This window comes from Podarcis erhardii, assembly GCF_964252035.2.
Source record: "Podarcis erhardii genome assembly, chromosome: 14".
In the NCBI taxonomy this organism is placed as follows: Eukaryota; Metazoa; Chordata; class Lepidosauria; order Squamata; family Lacertidae; genus Podarcis; species Podarcis erhardii.
The window spans coordinates 13,933,947-13,961,036 of NC_138503.1; the positions used below are offsets into that span (position 1 = coordinate 13,933,947).

At 42.6% G+C, this 27,090-nt stretch overlaps 1 protein-coding gene across 5 annotated transcripts in view; it reads right to left on the reverse strand.

The window, feature by feature from the left end:
- The window catches only part of FBN1 (fibrillin 1), a 210,942-nt gene that overhangs the window by 113,838 nt on the left and 70,014 nt on the right, over nt 1-27,090 (reverse strand). For all 5 annotated transcript variants that reach the window (XM_081838597.1, XM_081838595.1, XM_081838596.1 and 2 more), the window contains 7 exons: nt 20,595-20,792; nt 18,376-18,501; nt 11,803-11,928; nt 5,075-5,233; nt 3,076-3,234; nt 1,550-1,699; nt 779-898 (listed from right to left, as the gene is read on the reverse strand). In XM_081838597.1, coding sequence (XP_081694723.1) covers nt 779-898; nt 1,550-1,699; nt 3,076-3,234; nt 5,075-5,233; nt 11,803-11,928; nt 18,376-18,501; nt 20,595-20,792 — 1,038 coding nt within the window. The remainder of the gene's footprint in view (nt 1-778; nt 899-1,549; nt 1,700-3,075; nt 3,235-5,074; nt 5,234-11,802; nt 11,929-18,375; nt 18,502-20,594; nt 20,793-27,090) is intronic.

Genomic DNA, 27,090 nt, shown 5'->3' on the forward strand with positions numbered 1-27,090 from the left:
ATTTAACAGGCAAAAGGGCAACCACACCGATCAAGGGGATGGAGGAACTCAACCCATAAGGAATGATTACTTGGGTTTGTTAGTTTACAGAAAAGGAGACTAAGATGAGACATGATACAGCTGTATAAAATTATTAATGGTATGGAGAAGGTGGACAGAGAAAAGCTTACCTTCCCCTCTCTCGTAACACTAGAATAGAGAAGTTGAATGTTGGAAGACGAAGGGCAGACAAAAATAAGTGCTTCTTCACACAGCACATAGTTAAACCACAGAATTCACTTCCACAAGAGTAAAAAAGCCTGCAAGATCAGGCAAATGGCCTATCTAGTCCCGCAGTTCTTATGCACTTGTGTAACATCTACATTCAACTGCAGAGAGGAGAAGTCCAGGGATTTGGGTTCAAGTGTCACCAGTATGCAAACTGATAATTCAGTTGACCCAGGTGTAGCAGTTAAGTCACTGAGTACCTGGCGTGGACTAGATGAGGGTGAATAAACAAACCCAATACAGAGATGGAGTTGATTATCGAGGATGAGGGACCCAACTAATTGTGCATCTATCTGACTTAAATGAATAGAAGGTTTGCAGCTTGGAAGAGCTGCTGAATCTGGCCTTGCCTCCTAGATTCTGAGATGGCAGTCCTCTGTGGTTGATTATGTTGCTTTGGACATTGTATAGTTGAAAAGTAACATCTAAATGGAAATTTGGGGAAAGCAGCAAATGACTACAAAAGGATAGCGAACCATTTCCCGCCTTGCTATGTCTATGGTAGCTCTACCTCGGCATTCTGTCCTCATCAGGGTGCTTTGATATCCAGCACGGCACTGACATACGTAGGATCCTGGCGTATTTGAACAATCTCCACCAATACAAGGATTTCTCTCACACTCGTCAACATCTGAAAGATACAGAGAGTACGTTTAGTAAGCTTTCGTCAGGCCTGGAATTTTCTTTCGAAAGTTTGTTTTACGTATGCTAAACAACTTTTTAGAAAATAAAATAATAAACTGTGCTATGCAATACTCGAACTTTAAGAACTCTTTTTTTCATCGGCAATATAATTCTATGTTATGCAGCATTCCCACTGGAAAATTCCATATGCCACATTTGGAAAGTATACTAGTTTTTCCCTCTTAAGTGAATTAAGGTTTATCCAGATAAACTTTCAAAGCACACTGTTTTCTTTTACACAACCTTCCCAAATGTCCCTTCCAGACCTATATCTAACCCCCACAGAAAAGGATATGGATTCACACATTTCTGAGCAGGCATTTTCCAGTTTCACTTCCTAGCTTCATATGTACTAAAAGAGATTGTAGAGGGTTTTGTGCGCTACTGCCTTTGAGAGGGTGAGCACACAACCTCCTAAAACTATTTAAATGAAATGGGGAAATATGGACAAGTTCATGATATGGCATACAGAACTAGTCAATAATTTCTGTTTTTAAATATCAACGAACAACATTTTCATGAATGCAAAGGGGAAAGGTATTTTAGCAAAATGCTATTTTTGACACTATAGAAAGGACAAAAAAAAAAAATCGCATACCAATGCACTCTCCTCTAATGTCCAGTTCAAATCCTTTCTTACATTCACAGCGATAACTTCCTCCAGGAGTTGGGACACAGCGACCATTAAGGCAGAGATTTTGATATCTCTGGCATACATTAATACCAGTGACATTAAGTGATATAGTATCTAGAAAGTTAAAACAAAAACAAAAACTTAAAATCCTACACAATTTATGTGCCAAGTATATTAATTTTAATTTAAATCTACATGCACCAGCAGTTACAATTTGTGTATATTTTTCACTAATGCAATGCATTGCCCTTTACTAATGCAAGCACTCAACAGGATAACGCCTCCTATTTAACTCCACCTCCTATTTAAGCAACTGGCTCCGCCTCCCTGCAGTGCTGATTGGCTAACTGAGGTTTGGCGGGAACCTCCAATGACTAGCACAGGGAGGCAGGCCAGCCCAACCAGCTGGTGTGTCCCACATGGCCCAAGGTGCTGCATGTGGACCCACAAAGGGCACCCACAAAGGAAGGTGTGAATGCTCATTAAAGAAAAACAGTTGCTTTTCCTTCGGCAAATGTATACAGCACCCTTTTCACCACAACTTGAACTCTCACTGTCATTCCCCCGACCCCAGCCCCCAGAACAGGCTGTTCTCCGCAAGCCGGGGGAGCTGCTGCTGAGCGCACCGGGGCTTCAGGATAAGAAGCAGTGCTGCGCAAGCCGGGGGAGCCATCCCGATGCTTGCGCTGAGCTACCCGAAGCCCCGGTGCGACTGCTCAGTGCGCCGGGGTGTCGGGATAAGAGGCAGCTCTGCACAAGCCGGGGGAGCTCTCCCGCGGCTTGCGCAGAGCTACCCGAAGCCCCGGTGTGACTGCTGAGCGCGCCAGGACTTTGGGATAAGAGGCAGTGCTGCGCAAGCCGGGGGGGCCCGCGGGGAACTCCCGCGGACTCCCCCGGCTTGCGGATAGCTTCCTGAAGCCTGGAGAGGGAGAGGGGTCGGTGCACACCGACCCCTCTCGCTCTCCAGGCTTCTGCGAAAGCCTGCATTCGCCCCATAGGACGCACACACATTTCCCCTTCATTTTTGGAGGGGGAAAAGTGCGTCCTATAGGGCGAAAAATACGGTACATTTCTTCCCGATGAAACACATTGAGCTGCATTGAATCCCATAAACACATGGCCTTTGAGCCACGGTCATTCCACCAAAGTTTTCTGCCTTAACCTCAGCCATCAAAGTCTCCTTGGTTTCTCAACAAACCCCAAAAGAGGCAGAGGAAGATTGTATGGAGGTGGGATATCTTAAAATATTTCAAATTCCTAAGCACAGTATCAGAGACTGAGTGAAAACATTAAAGTTCTAGGGACCAGCCCTGTGCAGGTACAAAGGGAAAGCAATTATTCAAAATCTTAGGTTGCCACCATCTAATGGTTAACACCTTGGATAAGTAGGCACCTGGGACTTTTTCTGATGCAAAGGACAAGGAAATACATCACTGCAGGCAGACAAACGCAAATAAATAAATAAATAAAGGTTTCTGTTTCATTTTTACCTGGTCCTGGTCTACGAGATGGCACAACGGCATCTGGTGGTGGGTAACCTGGATGAGGAGGATACACAGGTGGATAGACAGGAGGAAAAACAGGCCCACCAGGGACATCTGGTCTCGCAGGCAACAGGCTGGCATACACACATAACTTGCGGAACTCCTCTAAAAGAAAACACCGTGTTATCAAATGAAAAGTGACTTTACAGCCAGTTTGGGATTTACAATGGTGCTTATGAAATACAGTTGTCAAGCAGTCCTTAATGAATTAAGTAGGCTAAGTAAAACCATCTGTTAAGTTTGTGCAGGGCCCTGGGCATGAGTCATGTGTCTTTTCTTGCTAGAGGAGAATTTCACTCAACTGGCTGTCCAAAATGAACCAATCTAATTCATATTTCCAGGACTAATACACACAGTGGTGTGCAATTATCTTTCGGATTGTGCACCTCTGAATTTTGTGATGCACTTTCAGTTCAAAAAATGCATTTTAAGAAGCATATTTCATGAGGGAAAGTGTACATATTGTGCATTCCGTTCAGGAGGCGTATACAAAAGCATACAAAATGCCCATCTTAGGTGAAAAAGCATACAAAAAGGTATGTTTTAGGGGAAATGTGAACAATTTAGATACAATTTCTTTCAAAAATTGCAGAAAACAGGTATGTCGATAAAGGGCCTGGAAACCAAGCCTTATGAGGAACAGGTGAGGGAGTTAGGTATGTTTAGCCTGGAAAAGAGGAGACTGCGGGGAGATATGATGGCCATCTTCACATATCTAAAGGACTGTCACATGGAAGGGAGAGAATGCTTGTTCTCTCTGGCTCCAGAAGGTAGGACCTGAAACAATGGCTTCAAGTTACAAGGAAGGCGATTCCAGGTAAACCTCAAGAAGAACTTTCTGACAGTGAAATTGACTCCCTCTTTCACTTGAGGTTTTTAAGCAGAGGTTGAATGACAATCTTTCATAGATAATTTAGTTGAGAGTCCTGCATCACAGGAAGTTGAGCTAGATGACCCTCAAGGTCCCTCCCAACTATGATTCTGTGATCCCATGTCTGAACATAATGAATTTCAATAAAACCTTAATAACTCCATGACAGCAGGAGCTGTTCAAAAGTGAAACAGACCAGAAGGATTTTCCTTCAACTAGAGGTTTTTAAACAGAAATGGGCTGGCCACCTATCAAAGATGCTATGGATTTCTTGCATTGACAGGGGGATGGACTGAATGATATTTTTTATTTTTTATTTTGTCCCTTCCAACTCTATGAATCTAACTGAGGAGCAGCCACTGAAAACACACCTTTGAATGCCCTTGTAGTCTTAGTGTGGCTTGCATTATGGTAAATTTATTGAGGCTTTGTATCATGAATTGCAGGCCACTTGAGAACATAATGGGATAGGAATATGATATATAAAAAAACCCCAGTAAATAAATAAATGAAACAAAGAAAGGAACTTCTTTACTTCAAAACAACATGGTGAGGGGAGCAGGAATTCCATCAGGGCTTTTGCTTTTTTCACCCTTTCCCCCATGCTGTTTCCCCAATCAGAATCAGCTCATAAAGCTGCCATAGGCAGTGATGTGAGGAGGTAGTATTTCATCCCCCCAATTTGTTTGGGGGTACTTCTTGAGCTCCTTAAATTCACTGATTTGCCATTCTCACTTAAATACTTCTCTGTCAGGCAGACCACTTAGATGGCTGAGTTTTGATTTCACGTAGCATTGCTACCAGTAACAATAACCAAGCTATATTGGCTACTTTGCAATTTAAAGTAGGCAACTCAACTATCAGAGAGAAAATTCATTCTCTCATGAGAGTTGGCAACCATAAAAAAGAGCTTCCCCAAAAATATTTCCTCAACCACTTGAGAAGGCCTGAGCAACCTTCAGTCATTAAAATGCCATTCATTCAAAGTTATAATTATTCCCATAAGATTTCCACAGAGTCTTCAGTGCAAAAATTCTGAAGAGCTACATGCTTGGCATATGATGGGTTCCATACCAGTTGCTCGAATGGGACACATTTCCGGGGCACTGGTTGCGCCAGGAGACCAGCACCGTCCAGTGTCGCAACAGCACTGTGTTTTGGTCAACACCTGCTGGAGCTGGTTACCACAGCGGCCATTGATGAGAGAAGAAAAGCAGTATCCTGGACGTACATCTGTTATAGGGGAAGAAACGGGCACATCTTTCAGCTTTTTAGAACACTCCATCAGTTTATAAAGAATACATCTCTTTCGACACCAAATACAAGCAGTTCTAGCTATCCTAACACTTGCTGTATGAAAATTCACTTATCCAAACATGAGGAATTAGTGCCTAAACCTCACTATACACACCACAGAGTCAACTAACCATGCAGCTGGACCTGTGAGTAGTATTGTAAACAAATAAACAGCCTTAAACAATCCCACTCCTATCAACAAACTCCCATCATCCCTAGCTAGCAGGACCAGTGGCAAGGGATGATGGGAATTGTAGTCCAAAAACAGATGGAGACCCAAGTTTGGGGAACCCTGCTTAAGAGTAAGGACCAGTAAATGAGCTGGCAACCCCTATCAATGTCTCCCCAGCAACAATAGAATAAGAAAGATATGCAAGTGAGAGGAGGATATGATTTTTAAAATATTGCAATGCAACCACCGCAGCCACCATAGAATGCTTAAAAGCTGCCCTTCTGTGAGATGCGAGATGCTATCTGACTTGTAGGTTCTTAAGAACCTCACAAGAATACCAGTGAATGCCATTCAGTACTCTGGTTTTTATTTTATTTTTTAAGGTTGGAGGGAAGATGCTGGGGCTCAACTCTGGCAGACAGCCATGAACGAGAATAGAATTAATGCCAGGAAGTCAGAGTGGTTCCTGGAAATGAAGCTAGACATTTTCTTTCCTTTTCTAGAAGGAAAATCCGTAGCTTGCTGTTATGGCTATTGGGTGGTTGCTCGAGAGCAATCAGGCAAGGTGCCTCACTGGTCTGTTCTAAAGCTTTATTATTGGTGCTAAAAAACCTTTACAATGCAGAGCGCCTCTATTCCACGTCTTGCTCATTCACTAGCAGAATCTGAGAGTGGGCGGTCCTTAAATCTTCCCCAGCAGAGTAGTCTCTTGACCCCCAGCCTACGCCTCCCCTCTCTGCACAAAAGCCTACTGCGCAAGGAAGGCGTGGGTAAAGGGGGACCTCCCTCCTCCCCGCTTTGCTCAGACCAGGTGTCCTGGAACCGCCTTGCATCCTCCGAGCCCTGCATCTCCTCCCCAATAGAGGCTTGGCTTCCTTTCTCCGCTGAGGAAGTGCTGCTTCCCACGATCTTTGGGGGCTCTCTGTAATCCATCCGCCTCCCCACCCCACCCCTGAGCCGATGGCAGTTCCCTGACACTTATCATGCACATTGCTCTAAAGAAGCAACACAACTATGCATGTCTTAGGCCAGGCCACCCTCCCTCTCACTAAACTGTGGCAGAGGCACCAGATGCAAAGGGATCACTGTTATCAAGTACAACAGGACAGCAGGGCCAGCTATGCCATGCAGGAAAGTGAAGAAACTTCCTCAGGCGACAGCCTTCAGGGATTAGTAAGTTGATTGAAAGTTACAGCAAAACTTTCAAAAATTTTGCCCTTGGAGATTGGGGAGAGGAAAAATGACGGTATCCATCAGATTTTACACTTCTCCAAATAAGTACAGTGGTGCCCCACAAGACGAATGCCTCGCAAGACGGAAAACCCGCTAGACGAAAGGGTTTTCCATTTTGGAGGTGCTTCGCAAAACGAATTTCCTATGGGCTTGCTTCGCAAGACGAAAATGTCTTGCGAGTTCCTGCGGTTTTTTTTTTCTCCCCCCCCTTTCTTCTAAGCCGCTAAGCCACTTATCTGCTAAGCCGATAAGCCGCTGAAAGCCGCCAATAGCGCTTATAGCGCTAATCCGCTAATCCGTCAATGGGCTTGCTTCGCAAGACAAAAAAACCGCTAGACGAAGAGACTCGCGGAATGGATTCTTTTCGTCTTGCGAGGCACCACTGTATTAAGTGTACAGTGGTACCTCGTGTTATGTACCGTCCCCCTTACGAATGCTTCAGGTTATGAGCTCCACTAACCTGGAAGTAGATGCTTCCGGTTGCAACCTTTGCCCCGGGATGCGAGCGGAAGTCGCGCACTGCCAGTGCGGCAGCAGCGGGAAGTACCATTAGTGTTACAAATGGACCTCCGGAACAGATTAAGTACATAACACAGGGAACCACTGTACACTATAGGCATTTATGCCTCTATCACACCACCTCAATTTGGTCCAGGAAGGAGATTTTTCCAAGGTTCTTTTGGGGAGAATGGTTTTCCCCTCTGCCCACCCCCGCCAAACAAAAAAACAAAAAAGGATCCTAGGAGGGCCATTTGGAAGGGACTTATCAGCTGAGAATCTTGCCAGTGTGGAACCGGAAAAGGAAGAGAGCCATTTTTAAATCTAACATGCATCTAAGCCAACATGAGCATTGCAGCTGAATTACAGGCACAGAAAGTGCAATAAATATATCAGTATTATCTTGTGAAAACTGCTGCTAGCATCATACTGAAACTAATTCCAGACTAGCTATTTCGCCCTGTTCCATGTGTTTTGGCTAGCATCATTTTTATATTGCAAATGTGCAGTTTACAAATCCAGACTATCTGTGGATAATTAATAGTGTTCTGCATGTAGCACGTTTTGTCTTGAAAATAATGTTGAAAGTTAATAATAGCTTAGGGCCTGGATTACCACTTTCACTCTGCTCCTTATCATCACTTAAAACACCCAATCATTAAATTAAAATACTTTCAATCTGGAGATGTAGGTAGAAATGAAACCAAGTTTTAAATCTGTAAGAGTTCATATTGCAGGGGCCCAGTGAGTGCAATTAAAACATACTGATTTGATGTTAGAGCTGAAGCTTGACCAATACATGTTGCTGCCCTAAACTGGTAAAGTATGCAGAGAATTGCATCTCAGAATCCTCTGCAATATCATAGACAATGCTGGGGGTGGGGACACAATCTTCTTCATTTGTACATAGCCTTATATGATCTGAGAACAGTGTCCAGAATTATCAGCACCATTGCAAAGGATTCTGGGAGAACCCCTAGCTCATGCACTTCTTCAATGGATGTTCTAAGTCAGGGGTCAGCAAACGAAGGCCCATGGGCCGGATCCAGCCCAATTGCCCTCTGAATCTGGCCCACAAACGGTTCTGCAATCACCGCTTGGATCGGTGCAATCGCCTCCCACCCCCCATTTTTGGGGGGGGACCATTTTTTGCAATTTCCCCCCTCCCTCCCTCACCGTGGTGTCGGCATCTCCTCCCTCCCTCTTCCTAATTTCTCCCTGCCCTGCAGAGGAAGGGGGCTGGGCTTTGATAGGAAGCCTCGCCATCTGCCTTCTGGCGTCTCCCCATGGCCACGCTGTAGGGTAGGTGCTGGCCCTGCGCCTGGCACCCGGGAAAGCTGGCCCGAAAAGGAGAGCCGCTACCACCAGCTCCCAACTGCAAGCAGAGCGATGGAGGTGATAGGCAGGGGGAGGGACTGGGGGACAGAGGGGGAGAGAGAGAAGTCCCCTTCACTGCGTGCTTTCCCTCCCGCTCATGCAGTACAGCCCGCCACTAGGTCTGGGGGATGGTGAACTGCCCCTCTCCAAAAAAAGTTTGCCGACCTCTGTTCTAAGTAACTACTTGAGTTGTTCATGCAATTGCGCTGAATGTGGAAGGGAAAGAAAGGAACAGAGAGACAGACCAAATATGTCCAATGCTTCATTTAAAGAAGGGATCGGAAACCTGTGGCCCTCCAGATGTTGTTGGACACCAACTCTTTTCAGCCCCAGCCAGCACAGCTAATGGTCAGGAATGATGTGCTCGGTCAAACAAAACTTCAAGGGCTACATTCCCCACTCTTTCTTTAAAGTAAGGGGCTTCGATGAATACTATAAAAAATAGTATTGCTGGTGTATAAAACATAGACTAGGAAGGAGTACACAGTCACCAAGGTATACCCAATGGGATTGGACTTTTGGGCAGGAAAGAGTTTGTATATCCCCATGAAACTGCTAGCCTGCCTTCAAGAATGGGGTAGAAATGCAATTCAGTTCACATTTAAAGGCCAACTTACCTAATTCACAATTTCTGAAACAATACAAGAACCAAAACACAGCCATCCTTTGAAATTAGCACTTCTATGAATTTTGCAGTGGAGCTCTCCAACAATATAATCTTTATAAAAATGCATTATATTAGGAGAAAGTGAGCATAAAAATGGAAAATAAGCAATTTTAAGAAGAAATTGCTTGCAAAAAGGTGTACTTTAGTCAAAAACTGCATACAAAAATGTGTTTAAGCTGCAGAAATTCGAACTATACCTCTGATGAATTTTCACATTTCTTTATTACTGCTATTTATTGCAGAAATTTGGAAAGCTGAAATTAAGTTTGGAAAAATGAGAAACTGAGAGAACTGAAATGGACAGATCCATCCATCCCTAATTACCTTACAGAAGGTTGTGCTACATTTTCAGAACTATAGATAAACAATAGTGCAATGTGGTTGAGCGGGACCTACAACAACAGAATTTTGACTATAGCAGTTCTATTTCTGTGGTCTAGAAATCCAAACATCAACAGCCTCCAATGTTAGTAACAGAAAAAATGTGCATATTTTATATCATAGATTGAAGAGCAAATTTTCATGGTATAAAATATATTAAATTTTACTTAGGGAAATCAGCAAAGAAAACAAGTTATAACAGTCTCAGTGAAAGCAGCCTTCGACGTATTTTTTTTTTAAAAGCAGCCTTCGACGTATTTTTTTAAAAAAAATCCAAAATGAATCACCTCCCAAATTAAATCCATTCCAGATTTCTAAGGGGAAAGTATGTTTTACAACATTGGTTCTAATTCCATGTCCGTTTTGCTCTGCCTATTCCCCTCGAATGAACCCATTTCACATGGAGTGCTATGCAGAGTTTGCATTTGGGATTGTGTGCATATCATATTTCAAACAGACACACACACAGAGAGAGAGAGAGAGAAACTGTCCAGACTTAACAAAAAAAAGATGTTAAGTCACAAGAGAGGGATTGTTATAATCCCTTCTTTTTTTCTAAAGGGAGTGGTTATTACTTCCTGCCTTCTCCTCCCATGAATACTTCTCTTCTCTTCCTCCTCATATTATGTCTGTTAGTATACCCCAGTGTAAGACAGCCAAAACTAATGCATGAGTATGCATCCTTATTCATACCGGCTGCTATGTATGACTATGTGAACTTTTAAAAATGCATATGCTTTTGAATAGTATCAACATGCTTGTGAAACTCAAGGCTCTTTATTTCAGGAACAAATGGGTTGAACATAAGTAGCACTACAGTTATGGGAATCACATCCTCACTATCCTGTGCATAGACTGATTCTCTCCCCTCCCTTGTCCCACATTGCATATGTAAGTAGGATTTTGCTGGGTCGGCTCCCCCCACCCAGAAGCAATATTTATTGTGCTTTTTTTGCCATTCATCACTCTAACTTTTAGCTGTCTCCATTACACTTCCATTACTTAAGGAACAATCTTCAAGCAGTGCCTGTTTTAATAATTACTCCTTAAAAAGAGGAGGATGGGTTAAACCAGTTTCCTTTGTGAAGTAGACAGCTTGACACATTCCCATTCCTTGGGATAATGGACCTTTGCATAACTAGAGCTGGCCAAGAACAGGTGATTTGTTGCCATAATAGCTAATAGTCAGAGATGTCCTTTGGAAGCAATAGCTTCAGCATAATTTACTCTACATTACTATGTTCTAAATAAAAAACAACTCTTTATGAAACCAAAAACACAGCCATTAATTTGCCACATAAACTGATGTAGTGGCTGTTAATTCCAGGTTGGATTTTTGAGGTACTGGGCCACCTCCAAATTAACACATAAATGTGAATTTGGAGAATTTTTCGGACATCCCTGGATGGCACTTCCATTACAGTAGTGAGGTTTCTACCTGTTGTAGGATGATAACTAAAATATCTGAAGAATTTTTTAAAAATAAAAAAATGGGTCACATTCTAAATATGTGAAAATTACAGTGGGAAGTCAGATGACAACATTCCAGGAAACACTTTAAATGATAGGGCAATATTCAACGAAATAATTTTGTGAGCACTAGGATTACTGCTACTATAGCAGGACTTCGCTCTCTCATGCACTCCCCAAGACATCTCCAAGTCTACTCTGGAGCGTTGTGGAAAATCCCATAATATTTAGAGAATAGTTTCCTAAACTTGGGTCTCCAGCTGTTTGGGGACATGATTTTTGGATTCAGAATTGAAGGTCAATGGGCATCACATATTAAAAAAAGAAAAAAATCTGCCAATTCCTCTGTTCACTTCTATGTGCATTTAGAGGAGGGGGGACTACAAGAAGGAAGCACGATAACCGAAATCCTGGCCCAAATCTTGCAGCATGTAAAAATGGGGAGGGATACTAATAAATATGCACAGTCATTTTGTGAAGGCTCCCATTGGGTACCCCAATGGGGTTAGGTACACCAAAAAAAATTCAGTCTTCTAACCTTTCATTTAAAATAAAAATAAAGATCTTCTAGCCCATTAGATCTGTTCACAAAGCAGATCTTTCGAACCATTCAAATAAGTTTGGTTCCATGTAATTCTTTTCACAGATTTTTCCGTTGCATTTCCATATCTACCATGTCTACATTTGCATTTTTATTTTTTGACTCACCTATACACCTGGAGCCATCTGGGGATGTATAATATCCAGAAGGGCATTTGCAAAAGTAACTGCTAACTGTGTTGGAACATTCTCCCCCATCACAGATTCCAGGAATGGTATTGCACTCATCGATATCTACAGGTTTTTAAAAAGAAAAAGAAGAAGAAGGTTCAATCACGTTAGAACAATACCATCAAAACAGCAACTTTATTGAGAATTGTACGGATGAGAATATTGATGACTCTTGATATTTATAGTCACATCAATTAAATCTATTGCTATGAAAACTAGCTCCACACATTGGGAAATAGCTGCATCATGTGAGAAAACATGTGGATCCTCATGTCCCTTGACCATAATACCAGGCATAAAATAAAGAAATTCCAAATTCAACAATCTTTGCTTTCAATTCCTAATTTCTTAATGTATGTTGATAATAACAAAGGTTGCAAGTTATTGCCAAGGTTGCTGAAACAGTCGGAAAGGAAATTAAGCATAGCAAAAGAAGCTCAGTGTACATTCCAAATGCCTGGGGTGAACAAAAAAGGGTTTTAACCTTATGCCTAAATGAGACCAATTATGACAAGTGCTGATGGTGAGCTTGCCTCCAGAAGCAGGGCACAACTGAATACCACTATTACTGACCTCATGCCCTTCTTAAAGGCTTCCTGAAAGCATATGATGGGCTATGGGAGGTCAGGGGTGGGGTGGAAATGGGACTCTAGGCTAGATGCAGGTTTTGGTCTGATTCAGAAGAGCTCCTATGTTCACATCACATCACTCACACTTTCTGAATACAGTGGTACCTCGGGTTACATATGCTTCAGGTTACATACGCTTCAGGTTACAGACTCTGCTAACCCAGAAATAGTACCTCGGGTTAAGAACTTTGCTTCAGGATGAGAACAGAAATCGTGCTCCGGCGGCATGGCAGCAGCAGGAGGCCCCATTAGCTAAAGTAGCGCTTCAGGTTAAGAACAGTTTCAGGTTAAGAACGGACCTCCGGAACGAATTAAGTACTTAACCTGAGGTACCACTGTACTTCACATATTCGCAGCAGCAGTTGAACTAGGCTTAATTTGTGCCAGGGTTCAACCCCAGAAGAATAGGCAAACATGGGACTCAGCTACATTTGTAAAGATAAAGCACTTTACATGCATCATAACACTGTGACACCAGGTGGCGCTATGGAGTCCCATCTTTCACCAATGGGATTTCCTTGTATGACGTTTACAATGCGTTTAACTTAATTGTTGTTGTTTTTTATGTGTGTAGATCCAGCCATGGTCTGAACAAATGCTAAGCATATTTTCTTCACCTGTGAGTAAAAAGAGAGACTTCACAGATCATGAATTGAGGTGAGGGGGATTTACCAGATCAGAGGGTAGCATTTCCTAACAGTTGTCAATAAATCTAATAGTTTTCTTTTTCTAGGAATCAAGCCCTGAGCAAGAGAGTTGTCATGTCATGGGAGTAACCATAGTGCTGCAGACAACACACAAGATAGATTTCAGTCCCTTTTTAAAAAAGCACATAATGTTTTTAATGGGCTTACTTTTTGTCTCCTATTGCTAATGTCTGGAAAGTCACCAGCCATATTTGCCGTTACCTCAATGAAACCAAAGTGCTTAAACTGATGACAATGGTATTTATATTAATGTCAACAGCACTATAAACAGTGAAAGGCTGTTTGGGTTAGGCTCAGCCTTAAAATAAAACCTGGAGATTTTGCTTTCAATAAGACCAGACCCTCTGTAAACAGAGGCAACACTAGCTTGAAGATAAACAGTAGGGAACTTGAGTCAGAAAATACTTGAATCTAATCCATTTGCAACTACCCCCCCCCCCATGCCTCAATGAATCAGGACTCAGTTCATACCAAAAAATTAAGTTGCTGCACTCGATTCCTATTTTAGTTGCTGAGATTTTAGGAACACCTAGAGGGTTAGAATCTGTCTGAGGAGCCGAAATCTACCCAGCACTGCACTCAGGAAGGAAGCAGCAAGTGATCTTGCCTCCATATGTGCACAGCCATTGATGAACTAAGGTCAATTGTTATAGCGGATTGTCCAAATCAGAGGCAAATAATAATACAGTGGTGCCCCGCAAGACGAACGCCTCGCAAGACGGAAAACCCGCTAGACGAAAGGGTTTTCCGTTTTGGAGGCGCTTCGCAAAACGAATTTCCCTATGGGCTTGCTTCGCAAGACGAAAATGTCTTGCGAGTTCCTGCGGGTTCCCCCCCCCCTTTTTCCCCCTTTTCCTAAGCCACTAAACCGCTTATCAGCTGATCCGCTGATAAGCTGCTTATCAGCTGATCCGCTAAAAGCCGCTAAACCGCTAATAGCGCTAATCTGCTAAGCTGTCAATGGGCTTGCTTCGCAAGACGAAAAAACCGCTATACGAAGAGCCTCACGGAACGGATTAATTTCGTCCTGCAAGGCACCACTGTAGTGTCAAGGTCAGCAGAGGTTACCCGTCAGGAATTCAATACCATAAGCTTCTGGTAAATACCACCAGTGAAGCAACACATTTGAAGAGTCAATGGCAACACGGAGATCCAATGAGCACCTCGTTCAAAATGGAACCAGCCTGTGTTTTGTGCTCGGATGCACAGCATTCAAATTACAGGAAAGCTATTTCCCGTTCCTGGGGAAATGTCATTGAGAGCTGGGAGCAAGCCCTCCCCAAGCGTCCAGGGCAGGATTGCCCCAGCGCCATTGAATGGTCCTCAGTCACGTCACCCTTAGGCCATCCAATTCGGACGGTACAGGGGCATGGCGCGGGCTATTTAAACTGCCCACGGCCAAGGACTCGCCCCTGTTTTTCTCCCTGCTCGGCCAGTTCTCCCGCCCGCTCTCCCTCCCTTAGGTTAGGCTCTTTTATTTCTTGACCTTGCTATGGACCTCGGTTGGTCACCTTGGTTGTCCAAGGGGCCTGGTAGGAATTTTTCCACTTGGCAAATTGGCACCGACCATTTGGTGTGTTTTTTTTGCCTACCTCGTAGCAAATTGTCACAACTTTGTAAGGTTTGGTGGTTAGGCTTTGGAGTATTAGGTTGAAAGGGAGGGGAGGTAGTAGCAATCAGCTATCCCTCCTAATTCAAGGGTATTCCATTAAAGGAATCCAGGGGGCGTGGTCTCTGTCCGAAGCCCCAGACGGAGCGCTAGGGCCATGGCACGACCCCTAGCGGTGACCCTGGGGGAGCCCCTAGTTGATGTGAATTAGCAGGGCTCCCTCTACCGGTGTTTAACCCTTCCAAGACTCCTGCAGACAGGCAGGATTCAGATATAGTCGTGTGGTTTCCAATACCTAAGCCAATACATCTCACATTCTGTAACCAACAAAGTGGTGGCCTTTTTCACCCATTAACCAAAAATACTGTTTCATGTGTCTTTATTCCACTTCCTGGGAGGGTTTGGGACTTTGCCATGCAAGAGCAGATGAGATCCAGGGCTTGTTCACATTTCAGTATTACTTAGTTGATAATCCACTCCTCCCTCCCCCATTCAAATTAGACTGGAGTAGTCCAAAACCTGCACATAATTGATTTAATATATGAGGAGCAACTTTGATTTTTCCCATTCATACCAACAGGTGTTCCCTTTTGTGCTTGTCCCTGTTTTCTAATTTGTTGATTCTATTGTGCCAGGTAAGTAAAGACAGGGCATATGCGCAAATAGGTGCTGGTGTGGCCTGCATTAAAAAAAAAAATCCCCACCCAGGAAGTGCACAAAAGCACACGGTCAGTGAGTTATAAACTCTCAGCACACTGTTTTTAATGTGGTTTGCTTGTGCAGTTTTCTGGTTTTTGCAAATCTGTGGGAGATATAGATAGATAGATAGATAGATAGATAGATAGATAGATAGATAGATAGATAGATAGATAAGTTCCATTCAGGAGTGCACCATAAATAGTTATGAACACAGCCAAGAACAGAAATGAAAGTACTACTGAGAAAGTAGTGGCCATGAGACTAGCAGAAAGTGACAACTGATCTAGCCACTGAACAAATAATCTGTGACCCTGAGTAGATCAGTTTTGAGCCCGATTCCCCCTAAATTGTCAGATTATGCCCATATTGGCTTAACATGAAATTATAGAGGGGAAACCCTCACAATTGGTGTTGCTTGAAAGTAATTGTATTCTTATTTAATTTGCATAGTCCACATGACAAAAAACTGCAAACACATAGTAAAGTCCCATGTGGTCAAGCCCCCAGTCCCTTTAACTTTTGTGAGAGTCCTTAAGGTCCTGATTTTGGAAGGCTAGAGGAAAAGCATGATTTGGGTAAAACTGGAAGGAAGCATGGTGTGGCAGTTACAGGCTTCATCACAGTTCCCTCTGTCTTCCCCCCTCTCCCCACAATTCAGGTATTGAGGATACATGTCTTGAATTGCACTTGCACTGACTTAACATTAGTCTTTATGCTCCTATAAGATCAACAAGCTTTTAAAGGGGTGCAAAAGAAAAGTTCAACATCTTCTCAAACTACACTTCTATCTGCTAAACTTATGAATGGAGTACTGACCAAGACAGATATAAGGCGCCTTATTGGAATGACTCTTCATTGTTGTCCCAGCATACCAGCATCTTAATAAGGGTTTTCAAACAGAACATCCATTCATTCCAGCTGATGTTCTGCTACATCATGTACCTATCAAAAGTGGTGGGTTCTCCCCTATATTATCCAGCCTATGAGACCTTAAATATAACTGCAGCACTGTATACACACTTTGTGGCATGCAGGATTACAGTTTTGTAAGCGTGAATGTTTTAAGGAAGATCCAAGTTTAGCATCCCACTGAGGCTACATTCGTCACAATCATACGTTTTGAATGCGTTATAAACATCCCAACACCAGATGGTGCCAGAGGGCAAAAAGGAGTTTATATTGATTTTTACATAGGCTTTTTTGTTGCTGTAACGATTTAATTTCTGACTTATTTATTCCGTTTCTAACCTGTGTCTAGATCCACCCTTCCTCTCCAAATCCTGACAGTCCTATACACAACCCATTAAACAATAGAATCTAGATTTAAACAGATTTAAACCAATGGGGCTAAATTGCGGTATCTCAATTCCACATAATCCAGTTTAACTGGTTTTTTAATTAAGATGTCACTGAATTTAATTCTAGAAACACTACCAGTGATTCCTGTGTTTGAGAAGTTGCAACTTCTACCTTTGGCTGCCTTTTTGCCAACAGCACTGGCAGACAGAATGAAAACCGTATTTGTCTGGAGCAAATTCTTTGCAAATTGGTTTACATAAGATAAAATAAAAATGACAAAGGAGTTGTTGTATAAATATTATTATTACACCTAGATTTATATTTCCTCTGTTATATGGCACCCAATTTGCAGAGTCTTAAAGGGGTCTTACATTCAGGATGAGCTGTGTGATATTACAAGGGTTTATGCTTTACTTATGTATAGTTCCCATTGACCTTCATGAATAATTTACCAAAGGGAACACTTTCCTTCCTTCTTCTAAATAAATCCATTGAAACACATGTACACTGCTGAATGAGCTATGATGTTAAATAAGCTACGAAGCACAGCCCATGCGAAATGTTACTTTATTGGGATGGAGGAGTAAAGTAAGATCTGTGGGTTCTCAGAGAGGAAAGAATGGGATTGTTTGAAACAAGAGAGATACTGTCTGATAATATGCATGCGTATTTATGTGGACACGGGTGGCGCTGTGGTCTAAACCACTGAGCCTCTTGGGCCTGGCGATCAGAAGGTTGGCAATTCGAATTCGTGCAACGGGGTGAGCTCCCGTTGATCTGTCCCAGGTTCTGCCAAGCTAGCAGTTCAAAAGCACGCCAGTGCAAGTAGATAAATAGGCACTGCTGTGCTGGGAAGGTAAATGAGATTTCTGTGCACTCTGGCACTTGTCACAGTGTTCCATTGTGCCAGAAGCAGTTTAGTCCTGCTGGCCACATGACCCAGAAAGCTGTCTGTGGACAAACACTGGCTCCTTCTGCCTGAAAGCGAGATGAGCGCCGCAACCCCATTGTTGCCTTTGACTGGACTCAACTGTCCAGAGGTCCTTTACTTTTTTACCTAAATTTATGTGATTCGGAGTGGGCAAGAGAAGGCAGAGAAAGTATCATTTGCATCACCCTTCCTTTATGTACAATAATGTCCAAGGATAAAGTGCAATATGGGGAGAGCAATGGGGATATAAAAAGCTTCAGCATAGCTTTCTCCTGTTCCAACCTTTCACATAGTTATAAATCAAAATATTGTCAAAATATGTTCCCCTTTCATTTAATTCTGACCTACTGCCACAGTTATACTAGTCTAGATGTTGTGGTTGTGGTGGTTGTATTTATACCCCACCCATTTGGCTGGGTTTCCCCAGCCACTCACATAAAAATACTGGTGGGGAAATGGAAGTGTACGAAAGGCTAGAAATGAAACAGATTTTATGCACAGAGAGAGATAATACTGAAATGCCCTTTGTGTAATTTATATTTGCATACTTGTGGGAAGAAATATTTGAAATACTGTTTGCTTCAAATGTGAAAACATTTCCCCTTATTTTCAAACGAAGGTTCTGAAAGGACTTACCATCACATTTCTGTGTCACTTCATTAAACTTGTGTCCAGCTGGGCACTTGCACTCAAAAGATCCAACGGTATTAATGCAATTTCCCCCTTGACAGATTCCAGGGATAGCTTGGCACTCATCCACATCTATCATGCAAAAGGGGTGGGGGAGAAAAACCACACACACAAAAAGAACTGTTAACAATTTGACCACACAAAAATTAAAAACAAATTCACTGTTCCCACATCATCTTGTAAGGTTTCTTGACTGGAAGAAAGTCCAACTTATTTGGAAATTATTAAGTGGTTTTTTTTTAAGATTAATTTAGTACAGTCTCCCTAAGTACTTTCTATTTTAAAAAGTAACACAAAGAAATTTCGGCCATTGTCGTATTTAAGTTTATACCATCAAACTACATGGGGTACAAAATATATGAGGCTAGGCCCCTTGCTTAGCATCCTATGGTCAGTATTACATCAAGCATGTAAAGAAAAGTAAAACCCAATGTCATCCTTAATTATAGAGCCAGTTCATACTTAACATTTTGTCCTCAGGTACAAAAAGTACCTGTATGGATAATGTCATCCAACTGTTAACGGTGCATGGCCAGTTTCTCCACAAAACCAGGGCACAAAACTCTACTCCTGTCATCCAACTGTTAATGGTGCATGGCCAGTTTCTCCACAAAACCAGGGCACAAAACTCTACTCCTGATTGTCACTTCCATGTTGACTATGCATACATAAATACAATGTGGTTATATAACTCCCAATTAAAATTGCTGTTTGTGTATATTCCATTTAATTTTTTTCACATGAAGATTGGCTCCATAAGTAAATGGCGCCGTTGGCTATTTCAGGACACAGCAATTATTGACTGGGCAATGTTCTCAATATGCTAGACTTTTGGCCCTATCTGCACTAAACATTTATAGAATTATCATGCCAATTTAAGCACCCTGAAAGAATACTGTGTACTGTAGCTCGTAAAGGATGCTGAGCTATGTTAGGGGAACCTATTCCCTTCAAAGAGTATCATACCACTTTAAACAGTCAAGACTTCCACCAAGAATCCTGATGGGCTCCTCACAGGCCTACAATTCTTAGAGAGATTTAACAGTCAATCCTTTTTTTCCTGGGAACTCTGAATATTGTAGCTCTGTGATGGGATTCTCATGATTCTTTGTGGGAAGCCATGACTGTTTACTGCTATTAGACAGGGGCCATTAGACAGGAGAATATGCTAGTTTAGGACAATGAAAGGTTAGAACATAACCACACAAATTGTATGGAAGTTGTTTCTGCAGTTTATAGAGCAGCCCCAGCTGTTTAAAGATAAGAGAAAGGGCTTAGTTTTTTGCTAAACCATATCCAAATTTTCTAAAACAATAGACTGCATTCAGTTCATAATGGGAATCTTTAGATTATAAATCTGATACTACTTTGGTTAATCTTTATCTCTTCTAGACCCACTAACTACTGTACCTCATTACACAATATTTTAGAGAATGGTCTAAAACAAATCCTCCCAAAGATCCAGTCCTGGAAATATAAAATCCACACCAATTTAGTGTATAGCAACTGTCCCTTTTAACTTTCTCCTGCTTCCTGCCAGACATCCAGACAATAAAAGAATTTATACAGCTGTATATGTATAACAATAAAAGCCAAAAGCAGTGTAAGGGCTTGTGGTTGTGAGGCATGCTAAAGAATAAAGAAAGAATTATCTTGATAGAGTGGTATTCAACTAAGCATTACTCAGAGTAGACCTGCTGAAGTTAATGGACATAACCAACTTAGGTTTATTTACTATATTACTTAAAATACATAGCAAGCTGTTATAAACAGCGCAACCTAAGAGCCGTCCCATATTCGAGGAATCTCTCTACAGAGAAATATCAACGAGTTCCGGTTGCAAAATGTTAAAATAAACAATTTTATTGTGGCTGTGCTGTCGCCAAAATCTGTTCTATCTTCCTGTAGCATTGCAGAATGGAGCTACTTTCCTTATGAATGAACCTTTCGGCACCAAAGAAATTCAGTAAGATCCCTGCCTTTCTCTCTTGCAAGTTTTACAAATGCCATTTGCAATTTACAAGAGCATCCAGCTCTCCGTAGATGCTTTAACGAATAGATCTGACACTCCTTTCATGTCTCTCTCTACAATTTCAGACAGCAGATGAAGCCCGGTTGCAATCATTCTGTTAATAAAAATTTCAGCAGCTCCTACTGTACCGTACCTTGACAGGCTCCTGTCCGTATGTTTGGAATGAAGCCCCGGCGACAAGGATGAGGCTGAGCTGGACACATTTCACAGGGGTGGCCCCACGCTCTCCCGACAGTCGCACAGCAGAGGGTCTTTGTGCAGACTATCCCGCTGAGCTGCCCCTGGCACATCTGATTGGTTACCAAAGTGAAGCACGGGCCTGTCCTATAATCTGGATCAGAACAAGGAAACATCATCAGTGTTAAATCAGGGGGTGAATTTCATTGATGCGAACTCAAAGCAACAATGTAAGAACTTGACAGGTAGCTTTGCACACTCCCCTCATCCCCTCCGCCCCGGCACACAGAAGCAGGCATCCTTTCAACTCTGGTCCTGCTAATTCTGTGTTCTTATAGCGTGATTTTACCCTGTGAAAAACCTTGAGACCTGCAGGTATGGGACGGTATACAAACAAACAAATTTCCACACTGCAGTACAGAAGCAAGTGTATAGCAAAAATGAGAGAAAGGGAAGTCAATAAATTATGTCCCTAAAATTGAAGGAAGGAGCACTTCCTGATAAATGGACTTCCGAGTGTCATTGCCTCTTATTCCAAAAAGGGGGGAACAGGCCTGAGACAGAGAGTTAAATGAGGTTCCGGCAGCCATATTTATCACAGCCCTGTGTAGCTTCACAGTCTCGTTCTGTGCCTTGTGTTGTGTACATCCCCCAAACTGTGTATATGAGGACTCCTCACATTTCATACAATAAGGAAACAAACTCTTTCTGATCTGTAGGGAACTGTAAAGGACCCTGACCCAACAGGGACAAGTTTGCCACCCCTTCCCTGATTAATCTTGCTTAGAGCACAATACTTTTATTAATTATTTTTCCTACCACGGAATTTAACAGATCCTAAAGGGCTGTAGCTTACAAGCAAGTTAATTAGAGGCAACTTTCAGTGATACGCAGGCACAAAGCACACCCATTTAACTGTGGGCAACCTTTGTCTGCAGCTAAACGAGAGGGCATGTGGAACACGTCTGATTTGGTTTGTTTATGGTACGACAAACTATTTATCCAAGAGACAAAATTAAACTAGGCCGTTAATAAAATATTCACTTGTATTTTGTTCCATTCTCCCACGGCAACAACAGTGGCATGGCGAGCTCCCCTGCACGCACATACACACACTCTCACACACAAGCTCTCTTTTTCCCTCAAACTAACATTTGTCACCTTCTCTGCTTCTTTTCTGCGCCTTCCTTTATTCCAGGCTTCCTCAACCGCAGCCCTCCAGATGTTTTGAGACTACATTTCCCATCATCCCTGACCACTGGTTCTGCTAGCTAGGGATCATGGGAGTTGTAGGCCAAAAAAGTCTGGAGGGCCGAGGTTGAGGAAGCCTGCTATATTCCTTTATTCATCGCCCTCACAAAGAACAGATATTTTCCCTTAAAATGTTTTTCACACGCTAGTAACACAGGGCAAACACAAGCATCCCCCCTCCAAGCCCAAATCCTTCACAAGTGCACCTAGGTAGTTGCCAACATAACTCTTACATTCTCACTTTACATCAGGGGTTCCCAAACTTCTGAACCCACCGACCTCCAAATGAGCTTATAAAGTTGCTATAGACCCCAACCCAAATGACTGGGAATGTATATGAGATAAAGTAAAGAAATGTCAATATATAATTAAGATTTATTTATCATCAATCACCATTAATAAGAATAAAATAAATAAGGGAAACTGTTGTGTAAAATCAACTAATGAAATGCATTAGCAAGGAAGGTACTCTCTGTATATGCCTGTTCCTTTTTTTTAAGGCTCATATTTCCTAATTACTTTTGGGGGGGGCATGGTACCTCATATTAGGTTTGCCTACATCCGGAAAATTCCGGACATGTACATTAATCAGATGCCTAAAATGATGCCCGGGTGGGGTGGTTGATTTTTAAGAGATTTCCAGAATTTCCTGCACGTATGGCGGTGGGTGGGATATTTCACACACAGCCCCTGCGTCATATCAAACAGCCCCAAACTACTAGCACCTCTCTCTGTCTGTCTCCAGGGCTGCCCTGGAGGGCACCAATGGCAAAAGGGGGGCGGGCCCAGGAGGAGAGAGAGCGTGTTGCTGAGGGTGGGCGGCAGGCGGGACACGGGCCCCCCAGTCTGTCCATGCCCACACTTCCCCCTTCCTCAACTACCGTTTTCTGCTCGTGCCACCTTTGCCTTCCCCAAGTTGCCCACGTAGAGGCACGAGGGGGCAGGGCAGAGAAAGGGAGCCCTGGCGCAGACACACACACACATGGTTCTGCATGCAGGGCTCCCCAAGTAAATAAAAAAAGGAACAGGAGAAAGATAAGCTTTGTTCTCTCCTCTGGCCTCAGCCAACCTCAATAACCTATTTTCATGTCGATGCAAAATAAAAAAATTCCTTCCAGTAGCACCTTAGAGACCAACTAAGTTTGCTATTGGTATGAGCTTTTGTGTGCTTTAGATACACTGAAACAGAAGTCAACAGACCCTTATATATAGTGAGAGGGTGGGGAGGGGTATTACTCAGAAGGGTGGTGGGAATGGGTGATTGGCTGATAGGTGTGGTAAACCTGTTGACGACTGTTAACGACCGCAATTGGTCTTACAGGAAAAAGCGAGGGGTGAGATGGCTAAAAATAGCGATATCATGTATAATGAGATAAGAATCCAATGTCTCTATTCAGACCAGGTATCTACATGGTTTTAAGTTTGGTAATAAGTTGCAATTCAGCAACTTCTCTTTCCAGTCTATTTCTGAAATTCTTTTGTAATAAGACAGCTGCTTTGAGATCTTGTATAGAATGTCCTGGGAGACTGAAGTGTTCTCCTACTGGTTTCTCTATCTTGTGATTCCTGATATCAGATTTGTGTCCATTTATCCTTTGGCGTAGGATATTTTCACGTGGCTTCACTGCCTCCTCTTTCTTTAATTCAGCTTCCTCGCTCAACAATTTCAACACAAAGCTCAACAACTTTGGGAGAGGCAGTGTGTGTGTCAGGAATTTTACTTCTTGAAATATGGGAAGCCTACCTGTACAGTCCCACTGACTGACCTCAATATCAAACACTTTGAGAAACCATGCCACTTTAAAGTGTACAGTGTAGGAGGCCCTTAGCAGAGGCTCAGTTGGTCTCAATGAACTATACAGAGGACTGCATATTGGGGGGGGGGGTTAGATTCCAGGGGCTGTGTGTAAAGCCACCCCCATGTGGGCAATATTACCTTCCAGAGATTGCACAAGATCTATCAGGGCTTTCTGAGATCTCACAAAGGCCTCCAGAACCTGTGCAAGAACTTCCCACAGCCCAATAAGCAAGGCAGAGAACTTAAAAGATAATTCTGTGTCGAGTTTTCCCACCATGGAAAGAGCTTTGAAGCTCTCTGCTGTTGCTTACTCGGCTCTGGAGGCCTTTGAGAGACTTTTTTTGCCAATGGCTTTTTCCTGTTCTCCTGCCGCCTTAAAAAAAAAATCAGGCAAGATGTGTATGTGTGCTGTTTAATGTAAACTTCTTAATTTCATTATTAAGTGGCCTATAAATTTAGTTGCATAAAATAAATTTGGACCAACTGAATTGCCAGATGCAAGCTTTTGAGTGTCATAAATTTCAGTTAGTATTTGAGATTAGGTCACACAAAATCTCTCTCTCCAGGAATTTAAGCACTAGTCGGTTCAAATAAAGGTTATGCTCTTACTTGATGTGTTTTCTCCCACCCTTTATCCAATCTTCAGTGTTCCTTAGACTTGTTTATAGTTACTTGCCCCCAGTGGCAAGTTAAAATTTCCTCCAAATGTGAAAGCACAAAATCTTTACAAAATTTGTCTCAGCCTCTCACCCTGTCACCTGTCAGGCCACACAACAAAAATAAGTATGGACATATTGGCTAGTGGGGTTTTTTTGTTTTTGAAAGGCTAGTGACTTCTTTGCACATCCTTCCAACTGGTTCAAAAGAAAGGGGAATCCCTATCCAAAATACTTTGCAGAATGCTAGATTGAACATTTTCACTGAGTTCCATTTTCAAACTATAAACACACCAAATCTTTGGTTGAGTTGTGATATATCAGTTTGCCTATGCACAGTGCTTTTTTTTTTCTTAAAAAAATGTTTAGGGGTACTCTCATTTTCCTACTCATTTTCCTACTCATATTGTCCTTCAATGAGGCCAAACTTAGATTCACAAAATGTTTAGGGGTATGCGTCCCCCTGTATCGCCCCAGAGGAAAAAACCACTGCCTATGTATATTTTCTTTTACACTAGTCTCTACATCCCAATGCTTATGTGCCTACCTATTAAAACTGTGAAACATCTCCCTTGTGATTATGATGTGCTATAGAGCAACACATTCCCATTTTACCACATTATTATGTATTTATTTATATCCCGCCTTTTTCCCTGACGGGGACTCAAGGTGGCTTACAGATAAAAATAGGAACAGCTAAAAATATTTTTTTTAAAAAAAAAACAATCATGAAAAACAATTAAACATTTACACAAAATAGATGTAGTTGAGACCCAAGCTCTTGGATACATTCCTCTGCTAGGGTACATTTGTGGAAAGGCTGACAGTATATATTAAGTAACAATAAACCTGTCACATCCACTTGATCAGGGTTTCATTTGTTCTTGAATATAAAAATTCCCCATGATAGCTAGAAATATCACACTGATCTCTTGTTTTCAGAGGGGAGGGAGAACCTTGAGGCCAGTGGTTGCCAAGCGGTGGTTTGTAGACCCCAGGTGGTCCATGTCACATATCCGTCAACTGCCAGGGACATCGCGTTTTGAGGGACCATGCCCTCACACTAGAACACAACATTCAAAAATGTGACACTGCGGTCGGACATGCGTCTCGCACGAGATTATGTCACCTAAAACCATGAGTTTGTGGGTGCTGCGTTCTCGGGTGGGTTATGTGACTCATGCAGGAGTGAAGCCTAGAAGACCCATGGCCCAGTTTTGTGATGGGACTTGTTGGAGGGTATGGCAGCACTATTCCATAACAAAAACTGCTACAGAAATATCAACATTTACAAAAGCAGGGGGTCCATGGCTTGGCTTTTGAAAAAACAGGGGGTCCGCACTCTGCAGCACTTAGCTAATTGGAACCACTCCTCTAGGCTTCTCCATCTGGCTCCTAAGAATGTCCCCTAGACTGTAGCCCGCTCTCCACAGGCTACGCCGCTCACCAGGCCCTGCTCCATGCCCTTGCTGAGCATTTTGCCTGCAAAATGTTCCTTGAACTATAATAATGCTTCTCGCTTGTCTGTAGAGGGAATAGAGAAGAGAAGGTTGGTGGGTGTAGAAAACTGGCTTTTGCACAGCTGGAATGCAGCCTACTGTGAAAAGGTCATTCATTGCTCCACAAGCTTTTGCATCTGTCCCCATCTACTTTTCTGCCCCTGGCTCCACCTACAATTGGCATGGGACCCTTTAAAGGTTACTCATGAAGGAATGTGGTCCCTGGGCTGAACAAATGTGCCCCCATCCCAGGATCAATCAATGCCTTCTAATACAGATGTGCCTTCAAAGAGTTCTCATATATTGCCTCTTTCCGGATCTATTTTCACCTGAACTAATTTTAGAGAATTGTTGCCCACAACTGCCTGAAACCAATACAAAAGCATGTGGCCTTATTTACTTCTATAAATACTAAAACTGCGAAAAAATATATGTGCCTCTAAGTCTCAAGCTATTAAAGCCACAACTGAAAAAGTTCCTTTGACATTAACTACTGAGACCAGTGGAAAAGTGGAAGTAGCCTAAAACAACTGTAGAGATTGTTGAACCTCAGACTATTGGCAGGTTTTTATCTAAACTAGGCACAGTGCTAATGAACAACAATTGCTCCAAAGTAATCTATGGAACAGATTGAGCTAGTGAAGCCATTCACAGGAATCATGACCCTGGAAATATTAGATTCTGGCATTTGTGTGTTTATTTTTTCAGCCAACCTTTTCGGCAGCAAGGGCAGATTCTCCAACAGGCTGCAGAAGAGAGGAGAGAAGGGAAACAGCACTATTCCATTGCCTGTGCTAAGAGACCAGCTGCTTTTCAGTCTCCCCAGCAGTCATGTGGCAACTGCCTTTCCACCAGGCGGCAGGGCAGAGGGAGAAGTGAGAAGCAGGGCTATTTGTTGGTCCTCCTTCACATGGCAGCAAACTACCAGAACTGCTCCCATTCGTTTTAAGACCTGTAATCTGAAGAACTGGTGGCTGAGCTTACTTTCCCCCCTTCTCCTTCCTTCCTTTTTCCTTGGGTATCCTGAGGGTAGGGACTGAGGTACTATTTATATTTGTAAGCTACATGGCCAGAAGCATCCTCAACAGCAATATAACCAGGAGGGTCAAAAGGATCAGCTGATTTCTCCAAACAAACAGTCCCAGGATTTGAGCATTTCATGAACCCCTTGGAATGTGATTTTCTTAGCTCCTATAGGAAACTCCCTCAGGAAGAGCAACAAACAGTCATCAATATTCTTGTTACAGA